The following is a 26,753-nucleotide window of genomic DNA, read 5'->3' as shown; positions in this document are numbered from 1 at the left end:
GTGCTCCCCAGGTGCTGGCACAGTGTCCCTGTCCCAGCAGAAGCCGTGCCCAGGCACCACCCCCGTGCTGACACGGTGGGTGTGTGACAGCAGACGTGTCACCTGAGTGCACACAAGGCCACCTGTGACCCGGTGCCTCTCTTGTGTACAGGAGCACCCTGTGTCAGCTGCCACTGGTATTCAGGTTGACCCAGGAGCAGAGCCCACCTATGTGCTGACACCTTTTCCATGCCAGTGTCAGCCACGGGCAGATGCCAACCATGTGCCAAGACGTGTCCCCTCCCTGCACAGCTCAGTGCTCACCCCCCAACCAGGACCCAACATGGCTCTTTCCAACAGAACAGCTCCTTTATTTTATCATCCCCCTCACTTTGGGCATCTGATTTGCACCAGGCAGGGAGAAGAGTTGCTCAGCACAGAGAGAACCCAGGCTCACCCCGCAGACCTCAGCGGCCAAAGAGTTTCCAGCTGTACAACGGTTTTGCTCCAAGTTTGTAGGGAAACAGTTCTTCCCTAAATGGGTTAAGAGGAGTGGATTATGTTTATGTGCTTTTCCCTCTCCTGCCACGATTATGCCATTGGAAATTTGAACTGTAGTTGCTAACCTCACCTGAATCAGTCATCTGCACAGATTAAACAGGCACCTTTTCACAGCAACAACACTAATTTGCCACCCATATTTGTATTCCAAGCCCCAAGGAAAAGCAAGCATTGGAAAACCAGAGCCGAGGCCCCCTGGAGGCCCAGGTCAGAGTTCGAAGCGGCTGTGTATGTGTTTGGATTTTAGCTTGTTGTACTTGGTGATCAGGTCCAGCTTGCTGTGCCCCAGAGTCATTCTCTTCTCCGCCCCATACGCGCTGTTCTTTTCCATCAGCACGTCCTCCGGGAACTTGTCATAGCAAGGCACTGCAGGCTTTTTATCCCGTCGGAGCTGGTTGTATGGGGAGAACAGGTCAAATTTCCCGTGTCCAGGGCTCTGTCTCTTTTCCACCCCATAAAACACGTCGTTCTCAGCTGGCAGCTCCCTGGGGGTGCCCGCAGGCCCCCTCTGCTTCAGGCTGGTCCCGTTGCTCCCAGCACCCTCCGACAGGGACTGCAGCGGCTGCTCCGGCCTCGGAGGGGAGCAGTGGCTGCTGTTGGCCTTGGAGTCCCCTTGATAACCAGGTTTATTGGAGCTCAGGGCAGGGGAGGGCTCTGGCTGCAGGAATGTCCTTGCTGTCAGGGGGTTTGGTTTGGGAAACAAGGTGGGTTTATTTGGAGGACTGGTCGCTGAGTCTGGTGGTTCTTCTTGCTGCCTAGTGGGCTTCAGGGATGTGTCTTCCTTCCCCTTTTTATTGCCAGAATCAGAGCTGGAGTCTTGCTTTTCCTGCTGTGCACTGCAGCTGGAGTTTTTCATAAAGGGAGACATTTTTATGCTCCTGATGCTCACGTTGGAAAGGCTGCTGGAGGGGCTCAGGGTCTCAGCATCATTCCCCTGAGGGGGTTTTAAAAGGCAGTTGTCAACTTTTGAGGTATTCCAAGAAGAGAGGCACGTCCCAGGATCCGGCACACAGAAGCTGGTCACTGCTCTGGACTCTGCATACAAGTACCGGAATTCCTTGTCAAACTCGGCAACAATTTGGCCACGGAAGTGGGTCACCAGGCCGGTGTGGACCTGGCTGCAAAGCCAGGTGAAACTGCGGGAAAAGAAACAAAACACATGGAACTTCAGTTCACAGAGTGCCAAGATACCCAGCGTGGATTTTAACATTCCAGGGATGGATTGCTCCCCAGTTTGCGTCTTCAGAACTTCCTCTAAGTCTGCAGGTCTGAGATCGCTCGTAGAGATGAATGTGCCCATCTCATGATTACAGAAGAGCAACCCCAAAATTGTCATTTCATTTCAGCTTGGGGGTCCCCTCCTCGCCTTGGAAGGAGCTACATTCTCATGTCCTGACACCTGCAACACATGATGGGCTTGAAGGAGCTGCTTAGGCAGACAGGAGGTAAGGAATGGAGACCCTGGGCACTGCCTGGAGGAGCAGAGGTCTCCAGAGCCCACAGGAATAGCTCAGGGCAGGAAGGCTGATGATGTTTTCCATAAATTTGTGAGATGTATGGTCTTAGAAGTTTGCTCAGCAAGGGCAGTCCCTGCCCTCACAGTACAGTGTTTTGGAATCTCTTCTGGGAGCTTGTCCTTTTCCACCTTAAAACCAATCAGTTTTTGCCCCAGCTGGGGAAAAACTCCATTAATTGCCACTCTTCATATTTTCCTTATCTGTTAAATCCTACCTGTTGTTTGTGCCAAAACTGTAACCTAAATCGTTCTTCCCCCATATAGCTACAGATCATAACCACAGTTCTCCCCCTAATCTTCATTTTCCTGGATTAAACAGGGAAGCTCCTCTTACAGAGCAGGCTCCTCAGGTTCCTAGTCATCCCAGTCACCAGTTGCTTCTTTTTTATTTTTATTCTTGCTATAGTCAAACCAGATCAGCATGTTTAATGTGTCAAATAAACCAGAACCTTCAGAGATGGCAATACAAGCTTAGGGCTGTGTTATCAGCTGCTGAAGTGAGACACTGACTCTAAAGAGGAGGATGAAATGAGAGAAACTCTGGGAGAGCAGTTGTAATGGGAGATTATAATTATTCTCAAGTAAATGTAATTTCAGGACAAGATACTAGCACTGTGTTTTGGGACCTCATCAATGTTTACCTCACAAGACAGCTACTTGGGAACTTCTAGTAAAATGCAGCTGTGGCCTGTCCCTGAGCACTGGGCAGTTGTTATGGGTCACACTGGTGTTTGGTGTGTTTAGAGTCAGCAGACTCACACCCCAAAGAGCAACACAGAATGAAAAAAAATCAATACTCTGCTGCATAATACCAAACCAGGTAAATTAGTTAAGAATTAAGAATCAAAGAAAGAGACTACTCAGAAATACCATACTGGAGGCTCAAAGCAAATGCTTCAAACCTTCACGAAGATATGAGAGGAAAAAAAACCAAACCAGAAACTGGGATGACTAAATGACAGAGGAGAAGCTCTTAAGTCCGGAAAACCCAGCTTTAAAAATGTTGGATCACACATTGCAAAGGGTGAAAGAAATAATATTCAGCTCTCTGTGGGGCACCAGGAGTGCTCAGAGAATTCCTCTGCATGCCTGTTTATTGTGCAGGAGCTTGGGATGATCCCTACCCTGAGCCCCCCTTTATACAGGGCATAAGGGAAGGTCAGTCTCCTGTGGAGATCTCTGTAGAAGAGATGAGAAAACATCAACAGAGCAGAGAGCAGCAACTGGGCAGGACCAGGGAATGTCAACCCCAGGAGTGCCACAGGATGAGACAGCTCAGGTGCCAACCAGGATGTGCCATCTCCCACTTGAAAGGGCCCTGGTTATCAGGAGAGTGGGAGGCTGTTATTGTGATAAAATGTTTCTAATGTTCCAGACCATTACATCTCAAACTGCACAGCACAAATTAGATAGATAGAAGTTGTGTAGGTACACAGATTAGTAGAGACTCTTCTAAAGAATACAATTAATGGCCAGATAGGAAATACGAGATGGTAGGAAAGGCAGCTTTGGCAGAGGAATGTTATCTCTCACGAAGCCTTGAGAGTTCTTTGAAGAAATCTATGAGTCCAGACAGGGGAGATTTCATGGACTGACACTGTCAAAGGCGTCTGTCCCAGGGCACTGCCCGGCTCCCAGGGGTGCTGGTGGCCATGTTGCTCACAGCTCTTCCCCTGCTGCACAACAGAGCCTGCCTTGCACCCCTCACCCTGTGAGCATTGGCTCCCGAACTGGGAGAGGACTCTGGTTATCCAGGGGGAGGATCCTGCCTGCCACCCCTGTGTGCCCGGTCTGGCACTGCTGCTGCCAGCACACCTGGAAACAGCTGGGCAAGTGGTCCTGTTTGCCCCCCTCGTTCTGGCCAGGAGGTCTCAGACTCATGTTCTAGCAGGTACATCCCATGAGCTCCCTGCCCACCATGGCCTCTGGCCTCACCTTAGCAGAGGCAAACAACAGCTCTTGCTTAGGTTCTCCTTGCCTCCCTGGACAAAGTGATTCCTACCTCCTGTCCTCTCCCAGCCCCTCTGACCCAAGCACTGCCCCCCAGTCCCAGCACACCCATCCATCTCCCCTCATCCATGGGAGCTGTCCTTCCTGCTGTGAGGGGAGAGCATTCCCCTGGCCTTATTACTGTCCCTGCCACTGATGCCTCTTATGGCTCCTTGCCCAGTCCGAGCATTCCTTGTCCCAGTTTCCCATGCTGATCCCACTCTGTGTCAGGATAGGACCTGGAAGGAATCATCCAAGTCCCCTGGTGGCACAGCCCTGCCCCTTGCCATGGTTTCCAGGTTTCCATGGTCAGATGTGTGCCTCGGCCATCACAGCTGTTCCCATCGCTACAAACTGATAAAGGTCTTTTTTTCCATGGATGGCATGGAGGAAATAGCCAAGGAACGAGCATCCTTGGTTTCTTCTGGTATAAAAATGAGGCATTGGATGAAGTGAATGGGTTACAAATTCAATGCAGACAAGAAGAGGTTCTGCCAAGGCCAGACTGGATGGGGCCCTGAGCAACCTGGTCTAGTGGAGGGTGTCCCTGCCCATGGCAGGGGAGTTGTAAGGTCCCTTCCAACCCAAACCATTCTGGGATTCTACGACTCTGTAATTCCTTGCACAACACAACACACAGGTGGGCTGTGGAGCTCCTCCCTGCGTGTCACCGTGGATGCTGAAAGTTCATGTGACCTTCTAACAGTGTTGGGATTTTCCTGACGTTATTTTTTCCCATAACAAACTGCAGCACACAGAGCCCATATCCAGTTCTGGATCACCCTGGATCATGAAGGAGTCTGGGAGAGCGTGGCTGTAGGACAGGACCCCTTCCCTGCCCTGCTTCCAGACAGTCCAGGAGCCGGTGCAGCTCAGCCCTTGGCCGGGAGATGGAGGTGCAGCATCACCTCCGGGACGGGGGGCACCTGCCTGTCCTCGCAGCACCCCCTGCCCGGGGCTCTGGCAGGGGCTGGGCAGGAGTGGCAGGAGCAGCCGCGGTATCCTCCGTCTCAGCAGCATTTTCAACCCCCGGAGCAGCTCCCTGTGTGCCCTCCCTGCTCTGCTCTGGGGTCACGGGGGCCTTTCCCCAGCTCTGTGCAGGTGACTCCACGTCTCCACACTCAGCCTCTCTGCCTCAGCTTTTCCCAACATACAAGATACCAATTTTCAGCAGAAGGTTTTTCGCTTCTTTCAGCAGCTTCTCAAACCCATTTTTATTGCTCTTCTGTCACTTGGGCTGTCAAAGCCACTCTTTTCTTTCCAGATGCCAATGCAAACTTCTGTGTTTTGGTTTTGCTCGTGGCTAAAAGTAGGTACCACATAACACTCATTACTAGGCCTTTCATTTCAAGTGACATTTTCTTTGATAAGGTCACAACAACCTGCCTTTATTGCAGCAAGGCCTTTCAGCTGCTTCCAACACACTTGAAATCATTGCCACTCCTTGCTTTTCATCTTCGTTTTGATCCAAACCACTGCAAGGTATTCAGCTAACATGGACACCCATTTCAGCTATCTCTTAGTTGTTATTCCCCCTTCCAGCAGCAAGCCTTGTCCCTTTCTGCTGGATTCACTTTTTATTTATACACCTGAGGACTTGCTCCTCCCTGCTTTGGTGTGCCCAGCAAGCCCGTGTGTACCTTATCTCCTGGCAGTGTTCACTGCATTGGGTTCCCCTGCTGTACTTCCCATTCCTTACACACTCACTTCCTGCTTAATTATCATTTCTTTCTTGAGGGGACTGCTCAAGTTAAATCTGGAACTCGCTCTTCAAAGGTCTTTCCTCCTGCCTGGGCCTTGAATACCTGGGAGTATGAGCACCTTGCTTTGAAAGAAATTCCAAGCCTCCTCCAGCTTCAAACCCATGTAGCTGTGCCTATTGCCAAACACTTTTGTACTGTAATTTTGTTTTGTCTGAAGTCACCTGCAGAGCTTTTGTAATCCTGTAAACTTTTGCCTCTCATTTTTCAATCTCAGCTGCTGTGTCAGCTTTGACCTCAAACTTTGAGTCTTTCACTGTGGCAAACACTGAGCTCCTTCCTCTCTGTGCCCATGGCAGGACACGCCGAAACCGTGACCATCTGTCGTGAGCTGAGAAATTAAATCTCCTCCAAGGCAACTCAAACAGCCCTTTCAGGCTGACAATACCAGCTCTTTTTTCTAGTCTTACTCTGGCAAATGTTTGCTCTACTTTTCCTGTTCAAGATCCTGTTTAGCTCTAGCCCCTGTTTGCCCTTGGACTCCTCTCACCTGCTGCACCAGTAAATGTCTCCATATCCTTCACTCTGTTACTCAATCAGTGCTCAAAGGAACACACTATTGCTTCTGGTGCCCAGAATAACCCTAAATAGCTAGATATAGAATAACAATTAGGATTTTAGATTATTGCTTTGCCCAAATACCTCAGTCTAAGTTTTTTCCTTCATTTAGAGGAAGTATAATGTTAAAGATGGAAAACACAGGGAAACATTTAATCAATAAACATGTAAGAGTTGAGAGGGCTAAACTAATTTGCCTACAGCTGTTTAATAAGAGCCATGAGCTTGATTCCCATATTTAGAAAACCCTGCAAAAATATGCTTCATCCCTACCTAACAGGCAGCAATATATCAGAATGAATTAAAGAATGAGAATCACAGACTATCCTGATCTGGAAGGGACCCACAAGGATCATCCATCCAACTCCTGGCCCTGCACAGACACCCCAACAATCCCACCCTGTCCCTCAGAGCATTGTCCAAACCCTCCTGGAGCTCTGGCAGCCTTGGGGCCGTGCCCACTGCCCTGGGGAGCCTGGTCAGTGCCAACCACCCTCTGGGGGAAGAACCTTTCCCTGAGATCCAACCTGAGCCTGCCCTGTCCCAGCTCCAGCCGTTCTCTCAGGTCCTGTTGCTGGTGACTGGAGTGAAGAGATCAGCATCTGCCCTTCATTCAGCTTGCCAAGGGTATTTTGGAAAATAAGAAGGCCTTTTACAGAACTATCAAGGAAAATGTCAGCATAGAGAACAACAGGATCAACATCTGGGGTTCCAAATGGGAATGACAATACATCTCCCACTCTTGCTGCATGTGTAAATACTGCATACAGGGCTTGTAGAAGAGAGACTCTGATGGCTACAGATGTAATTAGAGACTAAAACTGGATTTCAGGTGTGATTTGAGCATGTATTTGAGGAGAAAAGGGTCTCTTCTTACAGTTGATGAATTAACAGACAACTACTGAATACATAAATATGAATACATAAATAGTCAAGGATAGAGTAGGAAAATATCCCTCTGCAAGAGAGGATGCAGAGAGCCTGGACATGTGGATTCACTGTCAGCGTAGAAGGACACATGGGAGGTCTAGAGGGATCTTCCAATTTGGCTCTGATGCTTCACGAGCAGCCTAAATAATGGGAGAGTGTACACTCAGTAAATTCACAAATCATGTCCAGTGGAGAGGGACTGCACAGAGAGGAGTCTGAAAAGGGTTCTGAAGAAATGGATGCAGTTCAGTGGGAAAATATTAAAGGAAAATACATTCTAGGCAGTCACAATCAGGTTGGAGAACGAGTAGGCAGCAGCTCTGGGGGTGGGGGTGTGTCTTAAGGAAAACACACATCTGTAGTGTCACAGAGTGAGAGCAACCCCAAATATCCTGGGAGTGCTTGAGCCACACCATGGCCTACAGGACACTCACTGGACTGGAATCCTCTGAGAAACAGGAGATGTTGAGTCTGTGGAAGAGACAGCTGAGGGTCAGGTGGTGTCTGTGCCCAGGCTGTACAATCCAAGCTACATGGAAGGCACCACATGTGGGTGTCCTTGTGAATGGACGTGTCCCCTGGGAGTGAGTGCTCAGCAAGGAACGAGGAGTGAGCGGCTCTCTGGGATGAAGGATATTAGAGACATTTGGATCTAAGTTATGGAGCTCTGCAGAGAGGCCACTGGTCAACGTCTGTACAGGTCCCATTAAAATAAAAAGATATGATGAGTCTCAGGGGTAAACTAAAAACAGCTAAGTAGGAAGCTCAAAAAAAAATCAGTATTTTATTGGCAGCCTTATAAAATGCTCCCTCTTCCACGCTTAGAATGGGACAGAGAAGTAAAAGAGCATCTCAGGATATGGGTATGGAAATTATGTTAGGGAAAGGGTGATAAGAATCATAAGGAAATGGAAAACTGTAGGAATATAGTGACTCTATGAAGAAAGCTGGATTCTATCTTAACCTAACTGCAACCTGGCTGCTGCACAATATAGGGCAGAAATCAGGGCTTGAAATCAGAACCTGAAGCAAAGCTGGGATGTGTAGAAGGCCACACAGTTTGGGATCACCCACTTCACCTCAGGAATAAAAGCAAGAAAACTGTATTTGACACAAGGACAGGGTGGAAATCAGTGACACTTGGGTAAGACATTAGTACCTATAAGAACATCTGAACAATTAAATCTGTGTTTAGAAAAGTGCCTGGTGGTGAAAAACCAGAGCAGATCCAAACATTGACACACACATGAATTTTATGAGATAAAGGAACAGAGAGATGATGTGAAATACCTGAGCTGAAATGATGACTCTGACACAGGAGGCATCTCAGGAACTTACTGGGCCAAAGAAAATCAAGGAACAGTAGAACTGCAAAGGTAGAAATTATACAGAAGGGACAAGTCGAGGTTATGTTGCTGGGCAGTGGCCCAATACATTAAAAAAAAAAAAAGTCAAATAAGGTAAATGATATATCAACAAATGAAATATATTCCTGTTGGATTAAAATTCCACTACCAAATAGGAAAAACATAATATCAGGGCTATACTGGGAACTTTCCAAGCAGAGTGCTGATGGTAAATATGCCACGTTGAGGAGGTGCTGGGAGACTGAGAAGGCAGAAAGCAGAGGAATAAAGGGAGATTCTGCCAGGTTGAATGGGGGCCACTACGAGGAGAGTTACCAAAACTGCATTTTAGACACTGTAAATGACCACTTTTTTGAGAAACTAACCAGAAAAGCAACAAAAGAAGAAATAGCATAACCAGTTCAGAGGGTTTCTTTGGTAAGGCCACTCAGCAAAAAATAACCATGACCTACCCATATCAAATACTCTTGCAGGACCAAAATAATCCACAACAGTAATACTTAACTTCAAAGAGAAAGTGAGGAATGCTATTTAAAAGAAATTTTAAAGAGTAATCAAAAAGGTTAAATGCTCGAGGCAGCATGAAGATTGTTTAAAGATGCTATATTAGAGTCTCAGGGAAAATGTACCTATCAAAATAAAGACATTTTAAACCATCCAAAAACTCACCATACTTAAAAGGTGCATTAACCAAAAATATTACAGCAAACAGCCTTCAAAAACTGAAAGTCAGCTATTTTCCAATGATTAACCAGGGAATAACCTATCATTTAAAATTGAACTTAGCAGCAGAGGAATGGAAAGCAATAAATGTGAACCTTTTAAAGAGCTCCTGGAAAACTACAAACCAGCCAGTCCTATTTCCATACTGAACAAACTGGTAGAAGCAAACAGAGAGTAAAATGATTAGATGCATAAATAACTATAATCATACCACTGAAGACTCAGCATGTTTTTGTGGAAGGGAGCCATGCCTCAAAGCCTCTTGCAGATCTTTAAAGGAGGCAGCAAGCACAGGGATGTGTGTGCTCTGCTTGATGTGTCAAACTTGAACTTTCAAAGAGATTTTGACGAGGTCATTCAGCAAAGATCGTTTTTGGTTTTGGAAAAATTAAGTGACCAGGGAGTACACAGGACAGTCTTCTCGAGAAGTTGATTAAAGATGTAAATGCTATCAATAGTTTTAATTTACCCACTGGAAACCCTCAAGTTTTGAGCTGGGACTGCTGCTGTCCAACATAATCAGAAAAGTCCTGAAAAAAACTGTCCCTGTCAGAGCTCATGACAAAATTATTGTGGATGGTCAAAAGAAAACTGGATAATCAGAAGCTGCAAGAGGATCTTATAGTAATGGGGGAACATGTGACAAAATGATGGACAATTAAATGCCAAAAAATTCAAATTCTGGACACGTAAAATGACTGAACAACCAAGGATATCAAGGACAGCAGCTGGAGGAGGGATGGTTCACTTGAGGCATTATAATGGAGGAGGAAAAAATCATGGATGCAGTCAAGAAAGTAAACAGAAAACAGTGATTTCCTGTGCACAGGCTGTAGGAATCAAAGAGAATTATCTAGCAGCAGGTCTAATTTAAACACCACAGATCCCTTCTTCACAAAACATAAATTAAACTGCATAACCCGTGGCCAGAGGGGATTGTGGAGGCCAGACATGGCAGGAGAGTCTCCAATGGTAAACTGAACACACAGAAGCACATACAGCATAAAACCCTGGAGCTTCTGAAACCTCTGATCCTTGCACACAGCACTGTGGAACTGTAAAACCTGCTCTTGGGTAAGAACACTCTTACCCTCCCTCCTGTGCCATCCTGAGACACACCCCTGGGTCCATCCTGGATCTTTGGCTTTACTCAATAACTATTCTCATCCTTTGAAATTAGCTTTCCCATCTGCAGGAGCAGTAATCTAAATATCTCCTATACAGGCTGCAGTATTCCCAGGAACAGAGTTCCTGATTTTCTCCTGTGGAAGTTTCTGACCACTGATGAACAAATTCCTTAAGAAGAGACTGTTTATTTTAGTCCAAAACATCTTGTGCTTACTGGGACAGCAAAGAATCAGATATAAGACCGTATTCAACTGAAATATTGTCTTCCAGAATTCCAGAACTTTCTGCAGAGATTTGCAGAAAGAGAGCTCATGGCAGCCCCCATCCCTGCCCCAGAACAGCACAGGAAGGGACAGACCCAGGGAACCAAACTGGTGTTTTAAGCACTACCCTGACTCTGGGCCCCAGGGAAATGAGATGCTCCTCCAGCTGAGCAGTTCAACCCAGCTGATACAGCTACTCCAAAGGAGTGGGCTCAGTTACCTCATCCCTGCCCCTGCAGCCAGTGGAGATGGATAGAGGGATTTAAAAGCTGTGTGCATGTGGCACCTGGGGACATGGTTTAGTGCTGGGCTTGGCAGTGCTGGGGGAACAGTTGGGCTCGAGGATCTTAGAGGGCTTTTCCAACCGAAATAATTCCATGATTCTAGGATCCTGTCTTTCCAGGCAGTGATTCAACTCCATTGCTCTTGGACATCTTAGGATGGTCAAAATGCCACCAGACACTGTTCTCCATGTTGTTTATGTACAGAATCTACAAAACCAGCTTCAACCAGGTACTTACTTCCATTTTTCAATCATTTTGCCAGAGTTTGATGAGGTGAGAGCTCCACTCTTGGAGGTGATGCATCAGCACCAGAGGAGACGGTGCAGCTTGGAGCTACAGCACTGAGGAGGACACTGGTGGCCCGAGGGTCCAGCATGTGCTCACAGGGAGATGGAAAAAGAGAGAAAGGGAGAGGGACAACAGTGTTCAAGCAGACCTGGTGGAAAGGGAATAAAGTACTGCCAGGGCATCCAATTCACAGAAATATCAGAGCAATCTGTCCTGGGGAGCTGCACTGTTAGTGATGGATAATATGATGTGAAACAGTGTGAAAATACTGTGGGAAAGATCTGTAGGTGGAAAACTCAGAGTCTAGTAATAAAAATATAGTACAAGAACAGTAGTCCTGACCCTCTGATCAGAACTGTGATGGTGAAGAGTGTTAACTGAGATCACAGAGGCTGCAAAATTAGGACAGACAGTAATAGTGGAGATTCATCCACTCATACACATACAGGTTAAAGCTTCACTGGGATGAACCATGGAGAAAAACTTCTTGGAAGCAATAAACGGTTACATGCCAAAATTAACTAGTCTAAATTGTTTGACCCACAAGAAAAGATGCAATTCAGGATGTGGTCTGGAATGATGCACAGGACGCAGTTCCAGGGGTAGAAGTGGAAGAGCCCGTTTGTAAGAATGATCACAACACAGTTTTAACTCTCTAGTGGCAGAGAGCAACCTAAATAACTGCAGCACGTGGGGATTCCATTTCAAAAATGTAAAAATGCAGCAATCGGTCAAAGGGAGCTGAAAAGGAGCAGACCAAAATTCCCCAGGATGACGATGGCTGGTAGGTTGTTCACAAATGCTGTACTGGTAGACAAGGAATTCGGGGTCCCATGTGAGACCTGTGGGTCAAAAGGGGCATTCCTTGATGTCCAGGCCATAGCTGAGAACCTCAATGGGCTTCCTGCATCCATTGCTGGTGCTGGTGACACCGAGACGTGTTTCACTGCCATGTACCAGCACCACTGCAAAGGCTCTTAGCTGAGGGCTGGGAGGTTTCTAGAAAGATCCCACCTGCAGAGAAGGGTCTGGGTATAATCTTGAGACCCTTGGAGCTGCCCTCCACCCCGGGGCATGACAGAGTGTGCTGAGAAGAATGAGATTGCTGATGGTGCTGATGGTATGGAGAAGCACAGCCTCTTGGAAAAGGACAACAGGGATACTGCAAAGGCAAGCCCTGCCTCACCCACCTGCTGGAGTTTGGGGATGGAGCCAGTGAGCTCATGGATAAAGGGAATAGTCACCTACATGTTTTTGGGTTTTCAAACAGCCTTTGGCAAGGTTCTACACCAAAGTCTATAAGGAAATGAAGTTGCCCTGGGCATGGAGGAAAGGTCTTGTCTGAACCAAGAGCTGGTGAAAGCACAGGATGAAAAGGGCAGGGTGTGCTGTTGCTTTCCAGCCTGGATAAGAGTCAGCAGCAAGACCTGGGACTGGTGCTGGGACTGGTTTGCATCCTGTGGGTGCCTTCAGGCATCGAGGGGTGCAGTGAAATTCCCAGGTTTGCAGAGGATCCTCGGTTCCTTCAGGTGGTTGGATACCTCACTGAATGTGAGGAAATCCAGAAGGACCTCACAGAACTGAGCAAGTGGACAAAAGCCAAAAGTGTGGCTGATGAACTTCAGTGTAGGAAAATGTGGTGTATCCATAGAGAAAAATGATCTGTACCAGGCCTGTATGATGCTGAACCTGGAACAGCTCAGGAAGGAGCTCAGAGTCATCATCAGTTCTCTGACATCATCAGCTCGGTGTGCAAGAGCAGCTAAAACATGCAGGAGTGTTAGACCCTGCCAGCAAAGGCCACCATAACAAACCAGAGTCTGGGCATCTTTTGCCCCTCTCCAACACCTTGGTGCAGCATGTCAGGGGGGGCCACAGGCAGTTCTGGTCTCTGCATCTCAGGAGGGATGTGGTGAGGTCAGAGGGGGTGCAGAGAAACAGAATTTAAAAGGCTGAGGGATGCAGCAGCTACTGTATAAGGAGAGACTGAAAACTCCCAGGTCTTCACCTCAGATAAGAAAAGGGCAGGGAGGGTGGGTGAGATGAAGGCTTGGAAAGCTGTGGAAGCACTGACTGGGGTGAATGCAGGGCAGCTGTTGGACCAACCCACAGCACTACAATATTCAGTATTTCGGTAACAAATATTTCCTCAGTGTCACCAGTCTTTGCCACAGCTGTTGCTATATTTTCTTACCTGTATGTACCAGCAAGAACTTGGTCACAATCAACCAGGACAAACTTCTCCAGAACCTGGCCTGCAAATTTCTTGCCTGCTTTGCTGTAGTAGGTGTCTCCACTCAGGCATCTTATGCGCATGTTCTGAAAGCAAAGCAAGCAGAGCTGGTAAAGGGACCGAGCTAAAGGCAGGTGTTCCTCAGGCATCACTGCTGGACTCCCACAAGCCTGTGCTCTGCTCTCAGAGGTAGTGCCCAGCAAGGCATCAAGTATTTCTTGGCTTCTGCATACCGAATATTTTGTCACACTGTCTGCTTTTCTAAGATAAAAATACCAGCAGGTATTAATAAGTTGCACTCAGGTGCAAATTCTAGATTGAAAAAAACTTGGAGAATCCTGTGAGCCTACAGACCCATTCTGAAGTATGTAAAACCATCCGATTTCTTCCAGATTATTAATAACATTCAACTTGCCAGAGCTGATGGCTCTGCACTGGAACTAAATTTTGGTACCCATAATAACCAGCCAGTTTCTAATCAATCAAATGTTCTGATTTTATGCAGTGACAGGCTTCTTAAAACCAAAACGTCACTCAGTAAAAAAAGATTTACAGAGAGAAATGTCTACATTGTAAGAATTACCTTTTATCAATATATTTAAAAATTATATTAACATTTTCAGCTGCTGTACTCAAGTGAAACAGACCTGATCCTCCTCTGCTTTAAAACTGCAACAAATTGTCTGATACAACTTTGGCCTGTAAAACCAAATAGAAATAACAGAAATCATTTGCACCTCAACTAGGGAAGGCAGAAGAGCAGAACAGTGGCTGGAAACAGTTACTGGCCTGGTCTGTGTGATATAGTGCCAAACAAAACATCTTGCATGAAAATAAACATCCCTAAGGCTGCACCTACGCGGGGCTGCCAGGTCATCCCTTCCTGCCCTTGGGGCCATCTCTTCCTGCCCTCCAGGTCATCCCTTCCCACCCTTGGGGCCATCTCTTCCTGCCCTCCAGGTCATCCCTTCCTGCCCTTTGGGCCATCTCTTCCTGCCCTCCAGGTCATTCCTTCATGCTGCTCAGGTCATTTCTTCCTGCCCTCCAGGCTATCCCTTCCTGCCCCCCAGCCCAGCTCCCCTGCCAGCTGCAGCACCTCTGGCACAGCAGGAGCTGTCACGAGTTGTCACCAGCTGTGCCTGGCAGATCCCTCTGTGGGCAGCTCATCCCAGCCCCACTCAGGACGAAGCCCCACAGCAGCTGGTTTGGGCCACACGGGATGCCAGGGCCAACCTGCCCCTGGCAGAGGTGGGCACTGCCCAGGTGGGTGCTCGGGGGGGAGGTGGCAGCCTCCCCTCTGCCACCCAGCAGATCCCTGACCAGGCACAGCCCTCCCTCTGACGGTGCTGCAGGAAAACACGAGCACCCCCAGCTGCGATTTGCCTGCAGACGTTCTCCACAGGGCACAGCCCCACGGCCCTGCCACCCCTCCGGAGCTGCCCCTGAGCATCCCTGTGCCCCCTTCACCCCCCCCTCCTCCCAGCAGGCTGAGCCTGTGTGGGCTTCCCAAGACTCCTGTACAGAGCCAGGACCGGCTCACCCGGTCCAGGCCCTCACGGCACGGAAGTCGAGCCTCGGGGGTGAGGAGCAGGAGGCAGGTGACTCCACTCCTGAGGGATCCCAGCCACCTGCGGCAGGTGACTCCACTCCTGATGGCTTCCCTGTTCCATCAGAGCCCCTGCAGGCAGGAAGGGGGATTCCTCCCTGGAAACACCTGCGGGGAGCCCATGGCAGCAGGGTGGGAAAGGCTTGGTTCTAACGTTGCAGGGAGAGTCTCCCAGCCCACCCAGGAGCACCATTTTCTCCAGGGCCACACAACAGCAGCAAATCTGCTCCCACCAGGGTCCATCCAACCCTACAGGCTCTCTCTGGTGGTGGGCAATGGCAGCTGGGAAGAGCAGGAAGAGGGTAATCATTTATGATGCTGCCCCTAATATTGCTGCTGACCCTCTTTTCTGCTCAGGGGATTTCCTGATCCTCTTGTGGTTTGTCTCAGTGGGAACCCCACCAAGTAGTGGTCCAGCCTTCTCTTGAGTTCATGGAAACTTTTAGCAGGGACAGAGCTGAAGCTTCACAATCTTTGCACAGGGGCTCTCACTGGTTGCCTTCTTGTGTCCCAGAGGGTGTCCTCCTCTGTCCCCTATGAGAAGGGAGAAACGTTCTCCCTGTAAGGACAGCTGGGCATTGGAACAAGTTACCCACAGAGGCCGTGCAGTCCCCACACTTGGAGATTTGCAAGACTGGGCCAGGTAAGGCCCTGACCTCACAGGGGATGCTGCTCTGAGCGGCAGGTTGGACATGATGACACCCCAGGGTTCCTGCCAGCTTGCATTAGCCTGTAATCCTCTGAAATGACACCACAAGTTGTTGATACAGACCAAGATACCCTGGATGCCTGGGGAGGTGGCCAGTCAACACAGGGATTTTTTTTTCCCAATGCCAAGGTTTTAGTAACACTAGTTCTCACTGGGAGGAGCTTCCTCTTCCCGTCTCTGGGGAAATTCAGATAAGGGATATCCCATAAATTTGTCACCACAGTATTTCTTCACTCCCTTTGCCCTTTCCAAGGCTGGGTGAGTTGCTGATATCTGGTTAATTTTTTCCATCCTCTCCTTCCTCTTGGCAATCCAGGCCCTGAATCATCCCAACAAGATCATCCCAACACTCTTGCTCCATTCAGACAGCAGTTCCGGGATCAGCAAATGGACATTTGAAAACTCCAAACTGAGTCTTCTGCTGTCACCGCTGCCAACACTCCTCAGCACCAGGATTTGCCACCAGCAGGCTCACATATTGTTCTCAGAAGTAAGATGCTGGAGGGGCAATTACCCCAAATTCCCCATCAAATCCCAAATTGTCACCAATTATTCCAAATGGAGATTTACCACCACATCCTGTCACAACTCAGAGGCAGGAATAAAATATGTACCCTCATTCCACTCAAATGTGAGTATCCAGCCTGTATGGTTGGTAATGGGCTGCTTGAGGTGCATCAGTGTAAAAAGCACTTCAGATGGAGAGCTGCTGCTGAGTCACACAATGAGGACGTGAGTTAATTACCCACCGAAGCATAAGACATGACATCAGGCCTAACAAAGAGATGTAGGCATCTCCGTGGATATAAACTCATTCTAATTTTAATTAAAAACAACGGCCACATCTTGGATAAGAAGCAACAAAATAAATCTTGGAGAGATGGAATTCATCTGGATCCACCAGGTGACTTCAGTGAGAAGGCTATTTTTGACAGCAAACCTGTTCCAGCGTGAAGCAGTTTTCCCTAACAGCTGCCATCTCAAGAGGCATGAAATGAGTCTGGCTTGTGAGAAGTAAGAAAGGACAGAGCTTCTCCAGCACAGGGGAAGGATCACAGGATCACAGATTCACAGAATCATTGGGGCTGGAAGAGACATTCAGTGTCATCGAGTCCAACCTTTGACCAATCCAGCCTTGTCAACTAGACCAGAGCACAAAGTGTTTCTCTAAAGAAGCCTCTCTAAGTTGACCTTTAAAATTAACCCTTGTGTAGGCAGGTTAAAAACGAGGGAAAATTAAGACATTTGTTACTGCATCTATTTTGAATGCTGTAAAACACTATTTTTGCATTTTCCCTGGCCTGTTCTTAGGGAAAACCTATGAAACTGATGGCTGGAGGAGAATCAGTGCTCCAGGGAATCCTGTGCACCCATGGATGGAGAACAGCCAGCACTGCTGGCCTTGCAGGACTAACAAATGACAACAAAAAATTGTTTTCTGTTGATTTTCCATTTGATGTGGAAATTGAATATGGAATTCCAACTGAATTTCCATTGCTAGGTGGTAGCCAGAAATGGGGAGCAGCAGGATACTGGGGTGCATCTCTGAGGCTGCAAGTTCCCAAGAGAGCTTGTGGCATTGACACATTAATTTGTACTGTTTTATCACCCAAGCCTTTGGTGATGGGCCTCCACTGAGCAGGAATTGGGCTTTTCACAAATCCCTCATGGACCCACAACTGAATCCCAAAGCCTAAAAGCAGTTGTTAACATGAGATTTTTAACCTGTGGGTGCAGCAGAAGGAAGTGATGGGGTTTGCAGCAGGACATCTGAGGGGAGTCATTGTTCCCCTTCCCCTCCCAGCCACTGCCCTGCAGCAGCTCTGCCTGGAATCTAAGCTGAGCTCAGGGATCTGAACTATGAGAAATTTAAGTCTTGCAATTCTATGTCCTACAGCAGGGGCTGTATAACCTTCCCCCTTGTCCAGGTGATACAGGTGTACATGAACTAAGCTTCCTGGTCTCCCTCTGCCTCTGCACCAGCCAAGCAAAGTGTTCAGTAACTCACTGCATCTCATTGGCCTCAGGTTCACACTCCCTGCATGTCAGACTGAAATGAGGAACACAGAACATCAAGATATGGGACTTGGAGGCTCCTCCACATCTTCCTCTGTGCATCCAGACAGATCTTGATCTCCAGGACCAAACAGCTGTGGTCCCTTAGCCTGGGACAGTGAGAGAAGGGAGAAGTCTCAGGGACCAGGCAGAGGGACCAGAACAGAGGGTACATGGTTTTTATCAATTCCAAGACCTGTTTATCATATCCAGAGTGTGACTGAAAACTTACTGGGAAGCTGTCCTGAGTAAGAGCCATTTTATTGCACATCTCCACAAAATGCTTCAAGTACTCTTCATCCAGGATCAGGTAAACGGGGACGTGCCGTCTGCTCGAGGCCTCCAGAAGGTCACACAGAATTTCCATGTCTGTAAACAGATCCATCACAATTGCTATCACCTGGCCAGGAGAAAAGAGGCGGGGGGGGAAAAAAACACAAGAGACCGTTGAAATCTCATGCCCAAGTGAACTGTGCTTAAACTACGAGCTAAGCATTCAAACCTCCTGAGTTACTGAGCATCTGTGGCCACCTGGGCAGAGATGCTTCTGGACGCTTGTCTTTAACAGCCCTCACCCCACCATGGCAGCTAAAATCAAATTTTAATAACTATGAAGACAGTGCCCACCCAGGCACCTCCCACCTCATCTGTCATTCACAGCAAGGAATGGCTGAAAGGGTAAAACATGAGCGTAAACTCTCAATGTCAGTGGTGCAAAAAGTATCTGTTGTCTTAAGCAAATGTGCCAGGAAAGAAGCACATAAACAAGAGCAGAGACTGAGCCAAATCATCATTCAATCAGCAAGAGTGACTCCACGTTAACGGCAGATTAATATGAAAAAGTACCATTTTTTTCAGGAAGGACACACTGCCAGGTAAGGGAGAAGGTATCCTGAGTATGTACATGTTACATCCCAGGGGTGCCAAGACAAAATCAGAGAAAAATGTGTGTGGAAAGGATTCCTTCCCGTTCCTGGCTGGCAGAACTCCTGCACACACAGCCCAGGGATGCAAGTGATGGGCATGAAACCTGCCAGAAGGAAGAAGGAATAACACTAAGATTATCAAAAAATAAAAATAAAAATAAACCAAAGACTTGCAAGGTAAAGTCTCCAAGGAGGTGTTTTAAAAAGGAAAAGAATTTTAAAGAGAACTGCCAGTTCTTTGGAGAATGAGGTAGAAGAGGGACCCATCCCATTGTGGAGATGGAAAGGGACCACCATGGCCACATGAATTCTTCAAAAACTGGAAGGAAAATACAGAAAATAGAAGGTAGGTCATGACAAGAAGCTACTACAAGTGAGTTGACCCAGAACTAGAAAATTCAAAGTACAGTATGACCTGCAACAAGAACAATGGTTGGTTCCCAATGGTTGGGAAATCAACCATACAGGAATGGCCTGAAGAGGCTGTTCCTCTGTTCCTCACAGAGTGAAGCTGCCAGCAGACAACATGGGAGGCCATTACTTGGATGAGGAAGTGACTGTTGGGATCCACCTGTTGGCTGTCACTGCCAGTGATGGGAATCAGGAGGGCACTTCGGAGAAGGAAGGAACAGGCAGGAGAGCTCTTGCTGAGCAGGATGATTTGTCACTCCACCTCAGGGTGCAGAGCAACCCAGTGACTCAGACCTTGACCCATCAGCAGTTAACACTGAGAACTCATGGAAGATGGGAACACACTGTGGGATGGAGGAAGACAGTGAAGGATTTACCAGCAGGGCAGCTTTGTTTCAAAGCTGAGAAAGCAATAGAACTACTACCCAAATATTTTAGTTCCAGCCTCTATCATATCATATCATATCATATCATAATAGTGAATAAGGTCACTGGTACTTGTAAGGTGGGTGCATAACCCTGATGGGAGTGTCTGCACCCAGCAGAGGATGCCCAAATAAAGATGGCCAAACAAGCAGTGATCTGGGAGTGAAGCTCCACCAGCCTGCCCTGCTACTCAATGTTCATACCCTGCACCACAACTGGCACACGAGATGCATGAGAGTCTGTCCTGCTGCTCACCATGCTCCCCATGAGGAGGAGGGAGCCTGTTTGCCAACCCTCCCCTGCCTGGGTTAGAGCACGGCTGCAAATGCAACTCCCCATAGCCCAAATCACCCTGTGCAGCTCATCCTCTGCCACTGCTGCTCTGCTGCTCCTCCTCAAACCAAGAGCTAAATGCAGAGGGTGGCAGTGAGGTCAGTTTTCACATGTGTAGTGGTTCAAGATTTAACTAGGAACAGGGGATATCACTTTCATGGCAGGGGTCTGATCTGGAATTGCTTCAGGGAAGAGCAGATGAGCTCCAAGTATCGCTGTCCTTGGATTTGTGCTCCAGACTCCCACGCTGGCCCTGGAGTGCCCACTGCCCAGTAGCTCTTCTGCTCTGTTTTCATCAATAAACTCTTTCCAGGCTCACACTCATGGCCTCGGTGATGAGTGCAGGCAGCTGCCATGGGCAGAGTGGGGATCCATGGGCTTCCCTGTGCTCTCTATCCCAGACTTCTGCGTGGAAAGCTGGCTCCTCTCAGCCTGCACACAGCCTCTGCACCAGAGCCACGGCAGAGAGGGCAGCCAGAAGGTTGCTTCCTGCTCCCTTGGGGATTTAGCCCTTTTGCACATGGACAAGATTTCATGGCTCTGTCTGTTTTGTCCCCAAAACCCACTCTGTGATGACCATGATTGCTCCTCGGCATCTCGCAGAAGAGCCCAGCCCACCACAGCAGGGACTGGGGAAGAACCTTCCCGGAGGTGGTGCAATCCCAGGCACCCACGGGGGACACAAAGCAGCTTTCAAGAGCTAAAAATCATTCCTGGTGTCCAAGCCCAAACCTCATCTCCACCCTCTCACCCTGGCCCTGCGAGACACAGCCTGACTCTGAAGGGCACCTCGTTTGTTGCCCTTGTCAGTGTTGTGTTCTCAGAAACCTTACAAGGCTCTGGCAGACTCTTCTCCTCTCCTCAAACGTGCCCACCTGGCATGGACAGGAGAGTCAGGCCTGCAAGAGCTCTGCAAGCAATGAGCAGCATCTTCAACTTCCCAAATTAATGTTGCTGCTGGGCTCCCAGCACTAGCTACTGCTGAGACCCACACCAAACAGGACCTCACCACGTCTCCACACTGTCCTGCAGCCAAAGGCCAAGACCAATTTAGCCAAATGACTTTGATGGGTCACACATCCTTTGATGATGAAGCACCAAGAAAAAACTATAGCCCAAACCTTGTGTAAGGCCTCAGGCAAGTCCCTCTCGGCCGTGCTTTGCCTCACGGTACTCCAGCTCATCTCAAGCTTAGGTTTGAGGCAGGCTTGGCCCTGGGGACAATCTAAACTCTGCCTGGGAAGTCAATATGATCGAGTCAAGGGAGACCAGTGCTCCTTTGGCCCCAGATCCCCCATGCCCAGAGGCACTGCCTGCACTGGGGATGCACAGAAGGTCCACACCGTCTTGCTTTTCCCTACCAGTGCTCGCAGGCTTTGGCAGGGCTGGCTGGCACAGTGCAGGGCTGGTGCTTGCCCAAAACTGGCACTGCCAGGCTGCAGGGAGAGGGATGGGGCTGAGCAGGCAGCAGCACATGGCACAGGGTCGGCCGTGGCCCCAGTGCATGGGCTGGGTGCAGCCCTGCACCTCCTGCAGCCTCGGCTGGGCTGCGGCGTCAGCGAGAGCCCCGGGCCTGCTTGTGCAAGCTGGGTGGAGCCCTGGCAGTCACACTCATGCCTCCCAAAGCGGGTCTGCCCTTGGCATCAGGAGGTGGCACAGGCTGTAGCTCTGCTCACACACACCCCCTCAGCAGGGACTCGGGCAGAGGTGCTCCTGGTGTGCCCCACGGCCAGTGCCAGGCAGGAGGGGCAGAGCCCTGTGGCACTGCCCTGTGCAGTGGGGACAGAGGGGGGCTGTGCCCTCCCTCAGGGGGGAGATGCAGGTGCCCGTGTGGGGCTGCTCATTCTAACTGTGGGTATCCATAAATGGGCACTCAGATCAGCATGTCCTCTTGGCAGCAGGCAGCTCTTACAGTAACATCAGCTCAACCCCAAAGCCAAGAGGTTTTTGGGGGAAGAAGACCCTGGAAGTTTTTCCCTTGAAGCCTCCTAAGAACACGTGGTCACAAAAGTGAGGTCTAAATCCTCAAAGACAATTCCCAACAGCTCTCTAAAGCAGTGGGAGTTGGATATCCAAGTATCATCTGCAATTCAGGCTCCTGACAACACAACTCATTTTTTGAGCATTCAAGTCAATCGGGCCTTAAAAAATTAAACAACATGTCAGTGCCTCCAGCCCCTCAGTTTCAGTGGTGGGAGCTGCAAGGCTGGGCTGGCTCACAGCATCCCCACTCCTCACCATGCTGATCACGGCCTCCAAGCCCATGGCAGGACATTGCAGAGACACAGCTGCCCCACAGGCTCTAGAAAATTCACACCTTGCCATTGTAGGGCTAAACCATGACATTTCCAACCCCACTTCTGGAAACTCACAATTCAGCAATTACTGGAGTCATCACTTTGGGAATTACAGCACTTACCAGCACCCCACTGGGGTTTGCCATCTGTCTGGTTTCTAACCAGCACAGCTGGTTTTACAGGTATTTGCCAATAGCCCTGTGGTTTGGGTCATTACTGCAGTGGTGCCACTTGAAGCGACATGATGCTTCCCTGGGCACCATCAGGGACCCTTCTGCCATCCCACAGAGACCTGGGTGCACAGCCAGAGTCAGAGTTGTCCAAGAGGGATGAAAGAAGCAGCATGGACAGTTCACACCAGACTGGAGCTCATCCAACAAGAATAAAATTGAAACAGGATTATCAAATGAAGCAAAGGTGTGGCTGCACTGCATCTTCTTAAGTCTGCAAAGAGAAAAGCTCAAATCTGAACATCTGTCTTCAAAGAGAGCTGGTTAAATACAGCCAAGTCAAAAGACCAACTGCACCAGCAAAAGGTACCAAGGAAACCAGCTCTTTTTGCTGATTTGTCTGTACAAATGTGCTGTTGCAAAAGATGTCAGCTGATGTTGTTGTGTGACTGTACTGGGGAAGCACCAAACAGCATTTCCAGACACACACCCTTCTGTCTGCAGGACCCGGAAAAGCCATTGGGGATCTCCACAGCTTCCCCACTTCCCAGCAGCACTGTATCCTCAGGGGAGGAGAAACACTCTGAAAAAGGGATCTATGACAAGAGCTAGAAGTCTAGTGGAAAAAATACTGGAAATGGAGAAACAGCAGCTGAAAAGTGAACAGCAGGTGATTCTCCACATGGTTCCTGCTGGCATTTCAAACAAAGGATGTTTTTACCTTTGGTTGCTCTTTTGTCATGAAAACACACATAAGTAACATCCTTTTGCATGGTTTGATGAGCAAAATGACTCAGTAAGTAAGTAAATATGTGTAACTGGGGTTGTGAATGAGCTGGAACCGCCATCAATCACAGAGTTAATCATAGGAAGCACTGGGCAGAGCTGCTAACCCAGAAGCCAGTAGAACACCAGTAATAAACCAATAAGATGGTTAAAAACCTCATTCTCCTGTTTCACACAACAGTCAAAAACATTGTGTGAAATCCCCAGCTTGGACACGAAGGGCTGAAGATTGTTGGGGCTTTGTCAAGTGAAGCAAAGAAAGCAAAAAGCTCAAAATGTACTGAGAGTACAATAAAGCACCCGCTGCCTGGGCAACCTGCCCGCAGCAACAGGCGAGTTCCTGTGAACTGAGAAAGCAGCAAGATGTTTTTCCTGTGGCTCAAAGGATCATAATACCATAGGAGATGTGGGACACGTGCTGAGTGACAGGAGGACGTTTCTTGGTAGTCATTTACTCTGTGCACTCTGCCATGACTGTGCCTTAATCCCCACTGCTGACAAGGTTGGGGTCAGTGTCACAGAACTTTTCAGATCATTTAAGCTACCATAAATCAGCTGCCTGCAAGGACAAACAAAGCTTTTTGTCACTTACTTCCTGGACCAAAACTTCCTGTATTTTCCTGTAAGGTGCAACAGAAGTTCAGGCATTAAGCAAGGGCTGCTCACAACTGAGCAGCAGCTCACATGGCACAACAGTCTTTTGGGCAAAAGAGAAAAAGATCCTCATTCACCTCATCTCACGCCCAAACGTCCTCAATATGTGGTTCTTTGAGGATGTTCTGATGCTGCAGCAATCTGAGCTGCTGGGAACACATGAATTCCTTTGCTCAGCTCTGCTGATGGTGACAGATCACACCTGAGCTGCAAACAGCTCACGTTCTCAGCACAGCCAAGGTCCAGGCAGGACAATTCCTTATCTCCTGATTTTGCACTATGAATATAAGGAGTGACTGAGAAGTTAAATAGGAAACTACTGGAGTGATAAGAGAAATAGCCTAGAAGATGACTGGTTAAAGTGAACTTTGCTCTAAATATTTCCTCAATATCTCAACACAAATACTACAGAAGAAAACTATTGTGGAACAGCTGGAAAGAGCCATAAAGAGGACAAAGACAATAAAAGCTGCAAATGACTCTGGTACAGTTTTCTGAGTTGCTGCTTTCATAGTAGAGTGGCACAGCAAAAAGAAGCAAGAAGTAGCACAGTGAGTAAATTCATGCCAGGATTGTTCTGGTAGGCAGGTACTGTACTCATCCAGTTTTTAAGACATCTGAGGGTTGTAATAACACAACAGAAACTGTGAAATGGGGCAAAATGGGCTGATCTTACTCATCCTCAGAAAGGCACAGACATCAAGCCTAGAAGACAGGATTCTAACCTACTTCAAACCACAGGCAGGGATTTTCAGTCCCACAAATTTACTCAGGTCACATGTGGTGAGGCCCTGGCACAGGTTGCCCAGAGAAGCTGTGGCTGCCCCATCCCTGGAAGTGTCCAAGGCCAGGTTGGACGGGGCTTGGAGCAACCTGGGCTAGTGGAAGGTGTCCCTGCCCGTGGCAGGGGGTAGAATGGGATGGTCTGAAAGGTTCCTTCCAACCCAAACCATTCTGTGATTCTCCCACAGAAACTCACCAGTGGTGAGTCCTCTTGTCCCGCTTAACACGATGTCCAGGGCTGGAGAAGAGCCCTGGCCGTGCAAACTCCCTGGACTGGCTGGGACAGCCAAATGTGAACTCTGCAGGCCCTGCACTCGCTCCAGGCTCTGCATCCCCACAGCCATGGACACAGAATGCCTCCAAGGGCACTGCCTGGATGACATGAAATCCCAGGCACAAAGAAATTACAGGAAAGGAAAGGAGCAGGAACAGCTACAGATCTGCTGCAGACAAAGCAATCACACCACGCCAGACACGCAGAGAGCAGCGACAGCACGGAGCATGTTGTGCAGAGGTGTGGGAGCAGCCCCCACACTCGGGTGCTGTGGACAGGACCCCACTCAAGGGACACAGCTCTGTACATACCGTCCGTGCCCGGCTGATCAGAGACCGGACCAAATCCTTAATGCTGTTAGTTTTGTTTCTTTGGAAAACCACAGTGGCTTGAGTCTGGCCAGACACCGTGAGCAGTGGTGTCCCCGGCCACCCCAGCTCCAGCTCTGGGGGGTGCACGTCAGACATGAGCGGGAAGTAGGTGCCCGACGTCAGTTCGGAGTTGAGGGAGAACCCGTCTCCAGTGTCCGCATCGCCAGGGTCAGCATCCTTGTCTTTCATTGCACTGGGATCTGGAAGGCTTTGGTTCCTCTGCTGGCTGATGTACTCCATGTCCAGGGCGGAGAGGAAGGGCAGCTCCCGCTCCTCGGCGATGGCGCTCAGGTATCCGCGCTCCCCCTGCTCCAGGAAGGCGTCGATGGCCAGCCTGGCTGTCTCGCTGTGCTGGAGCACCAGCGGGCTGGGCTCCCTCCACCACGGCTTCTTCAGCTGCTCCAGGCGGTTCTTCAGTGGCCCAGACACCCCTTGCTGGCCCCCATAGCTGCGGTGGAGCTGGGGCCTCACCTCTACTGCCAGGTAGTTGAACATGACTGGAGCTGCTGATGCTAAGAAGTGTCTCTCCAGCTGTGCCCGTCTTCAGGTCTTTTCTGCCCCTCCTGCGCTCCTGAGCTCCTCCCAACAGGTTCCTTCAGGACTCAGCATGAGCTCCACTCCTCTGCTCGGGAGTTAATCACCAGGTACAGCCTCCCACTGCGGGGGAGGAGCCGCCTTTCCCCGGCTCCCTCACCCAGTTCCCTCAGACACACACCTGACACTTGGTGCCCAGAGTGTCCCTTTTGCTCGAGGAGGAAGATCAGCTCTTCAAGCTGCTCCTTCCTTTTCCTTGTAACTGATTAATGTACTGCCCTCCCCTTCCCTTCCCCAGAGAGGTCCCCACCCTTGGCCAAGCAGGCTCTAACCTGTTTTGTCCCTCACTGTACTCACAGTGGAAATGCAGATGCTGGAACTTGTTCCTGCTTGAAATTTGTTCCAAATCAAACATGCTGCTCAGTGTCAGTTATAATGAAATACAAATATCCCAAGTGGGTAATCAGACTTGGCAAAGGAACTTACTCATCCCTGAGCCCCAGCTAACGCTCCTCCTTAGCATTTCTTGGGAGCCTGGCTCTGCTACACCAGCGTGGGGCAGAGAAGCCAGAACATCGTATTTTTTGGTACCACAGTGTCACAGTGTTTGTATAAAGCACAGCAGGAATCTTGGTCATCAGATACCACAGGTGAGAAGAGCAATAGCTCACATGCTCTTTTAGCATCTCCCTGGAAATCCTTCAAGGAAAGGACATTCAACCCTAGGAACCTGGAGCTGTGCAGAGGACGATACTGCCCACGTGCTGCCTATTCTGGGATTACTTAACTCCAGCTTCCCAAAAGCACCATGGAGCTATTTTTGGAGGAACAATACAGGC

The 26,753-nt window shown here is 49.0% G+C and overlaps 1 protein-coding gene across 1 annotated transcript; it reads right to left on the bottom strand.

The window, feature by feature from the left end:
* Positions 1-347: 347 nt before the first annotated feature.
* On the bottom strand, positions 348-25,976 carry FAM83C (family with sequence similarity 83 member C). Its single transcript, XM_027719131.2, has 4 exons — positions 25,321-25,976; positions 18,182-18,349; positions 13,541-13,665; positions 348-1,676 (listed from the first exon to the last, which is right to left on the bottom strand). Exons 1-4 carry the CDS (start codon positions 25,873-25,875, stop codon positions 749-751), a joined length of 1,776 nt encoding a protein of 591 aa, XP_027574932.2. The 5' UTR covers positions 25,876-25,976; the 3' UTR covers positions 348-748.
* Between the last annotated feature and the right edge of the window lie 777 nt (positions 25,977-26,753).

The sequence above is a fragment of the Pipra filicauda genome, unplaced genomic scaffold (assembly GCF_003945595.2).
Source record: "Pipra filicauda isolate LSUMZ 115617 unplaced genomic scaffold, ASM394559v2 scaffold534_size341627_pilon, whole genome shotgun sequence".
NCBI lineage: Eukaryota > Metazoa > Chordata > Aves > Passeriformes > Pipridae > Pipra > Pipra filicauda.
This window is presented reverse-complemented; position numbering and strand designations above follow the sequence as displayed.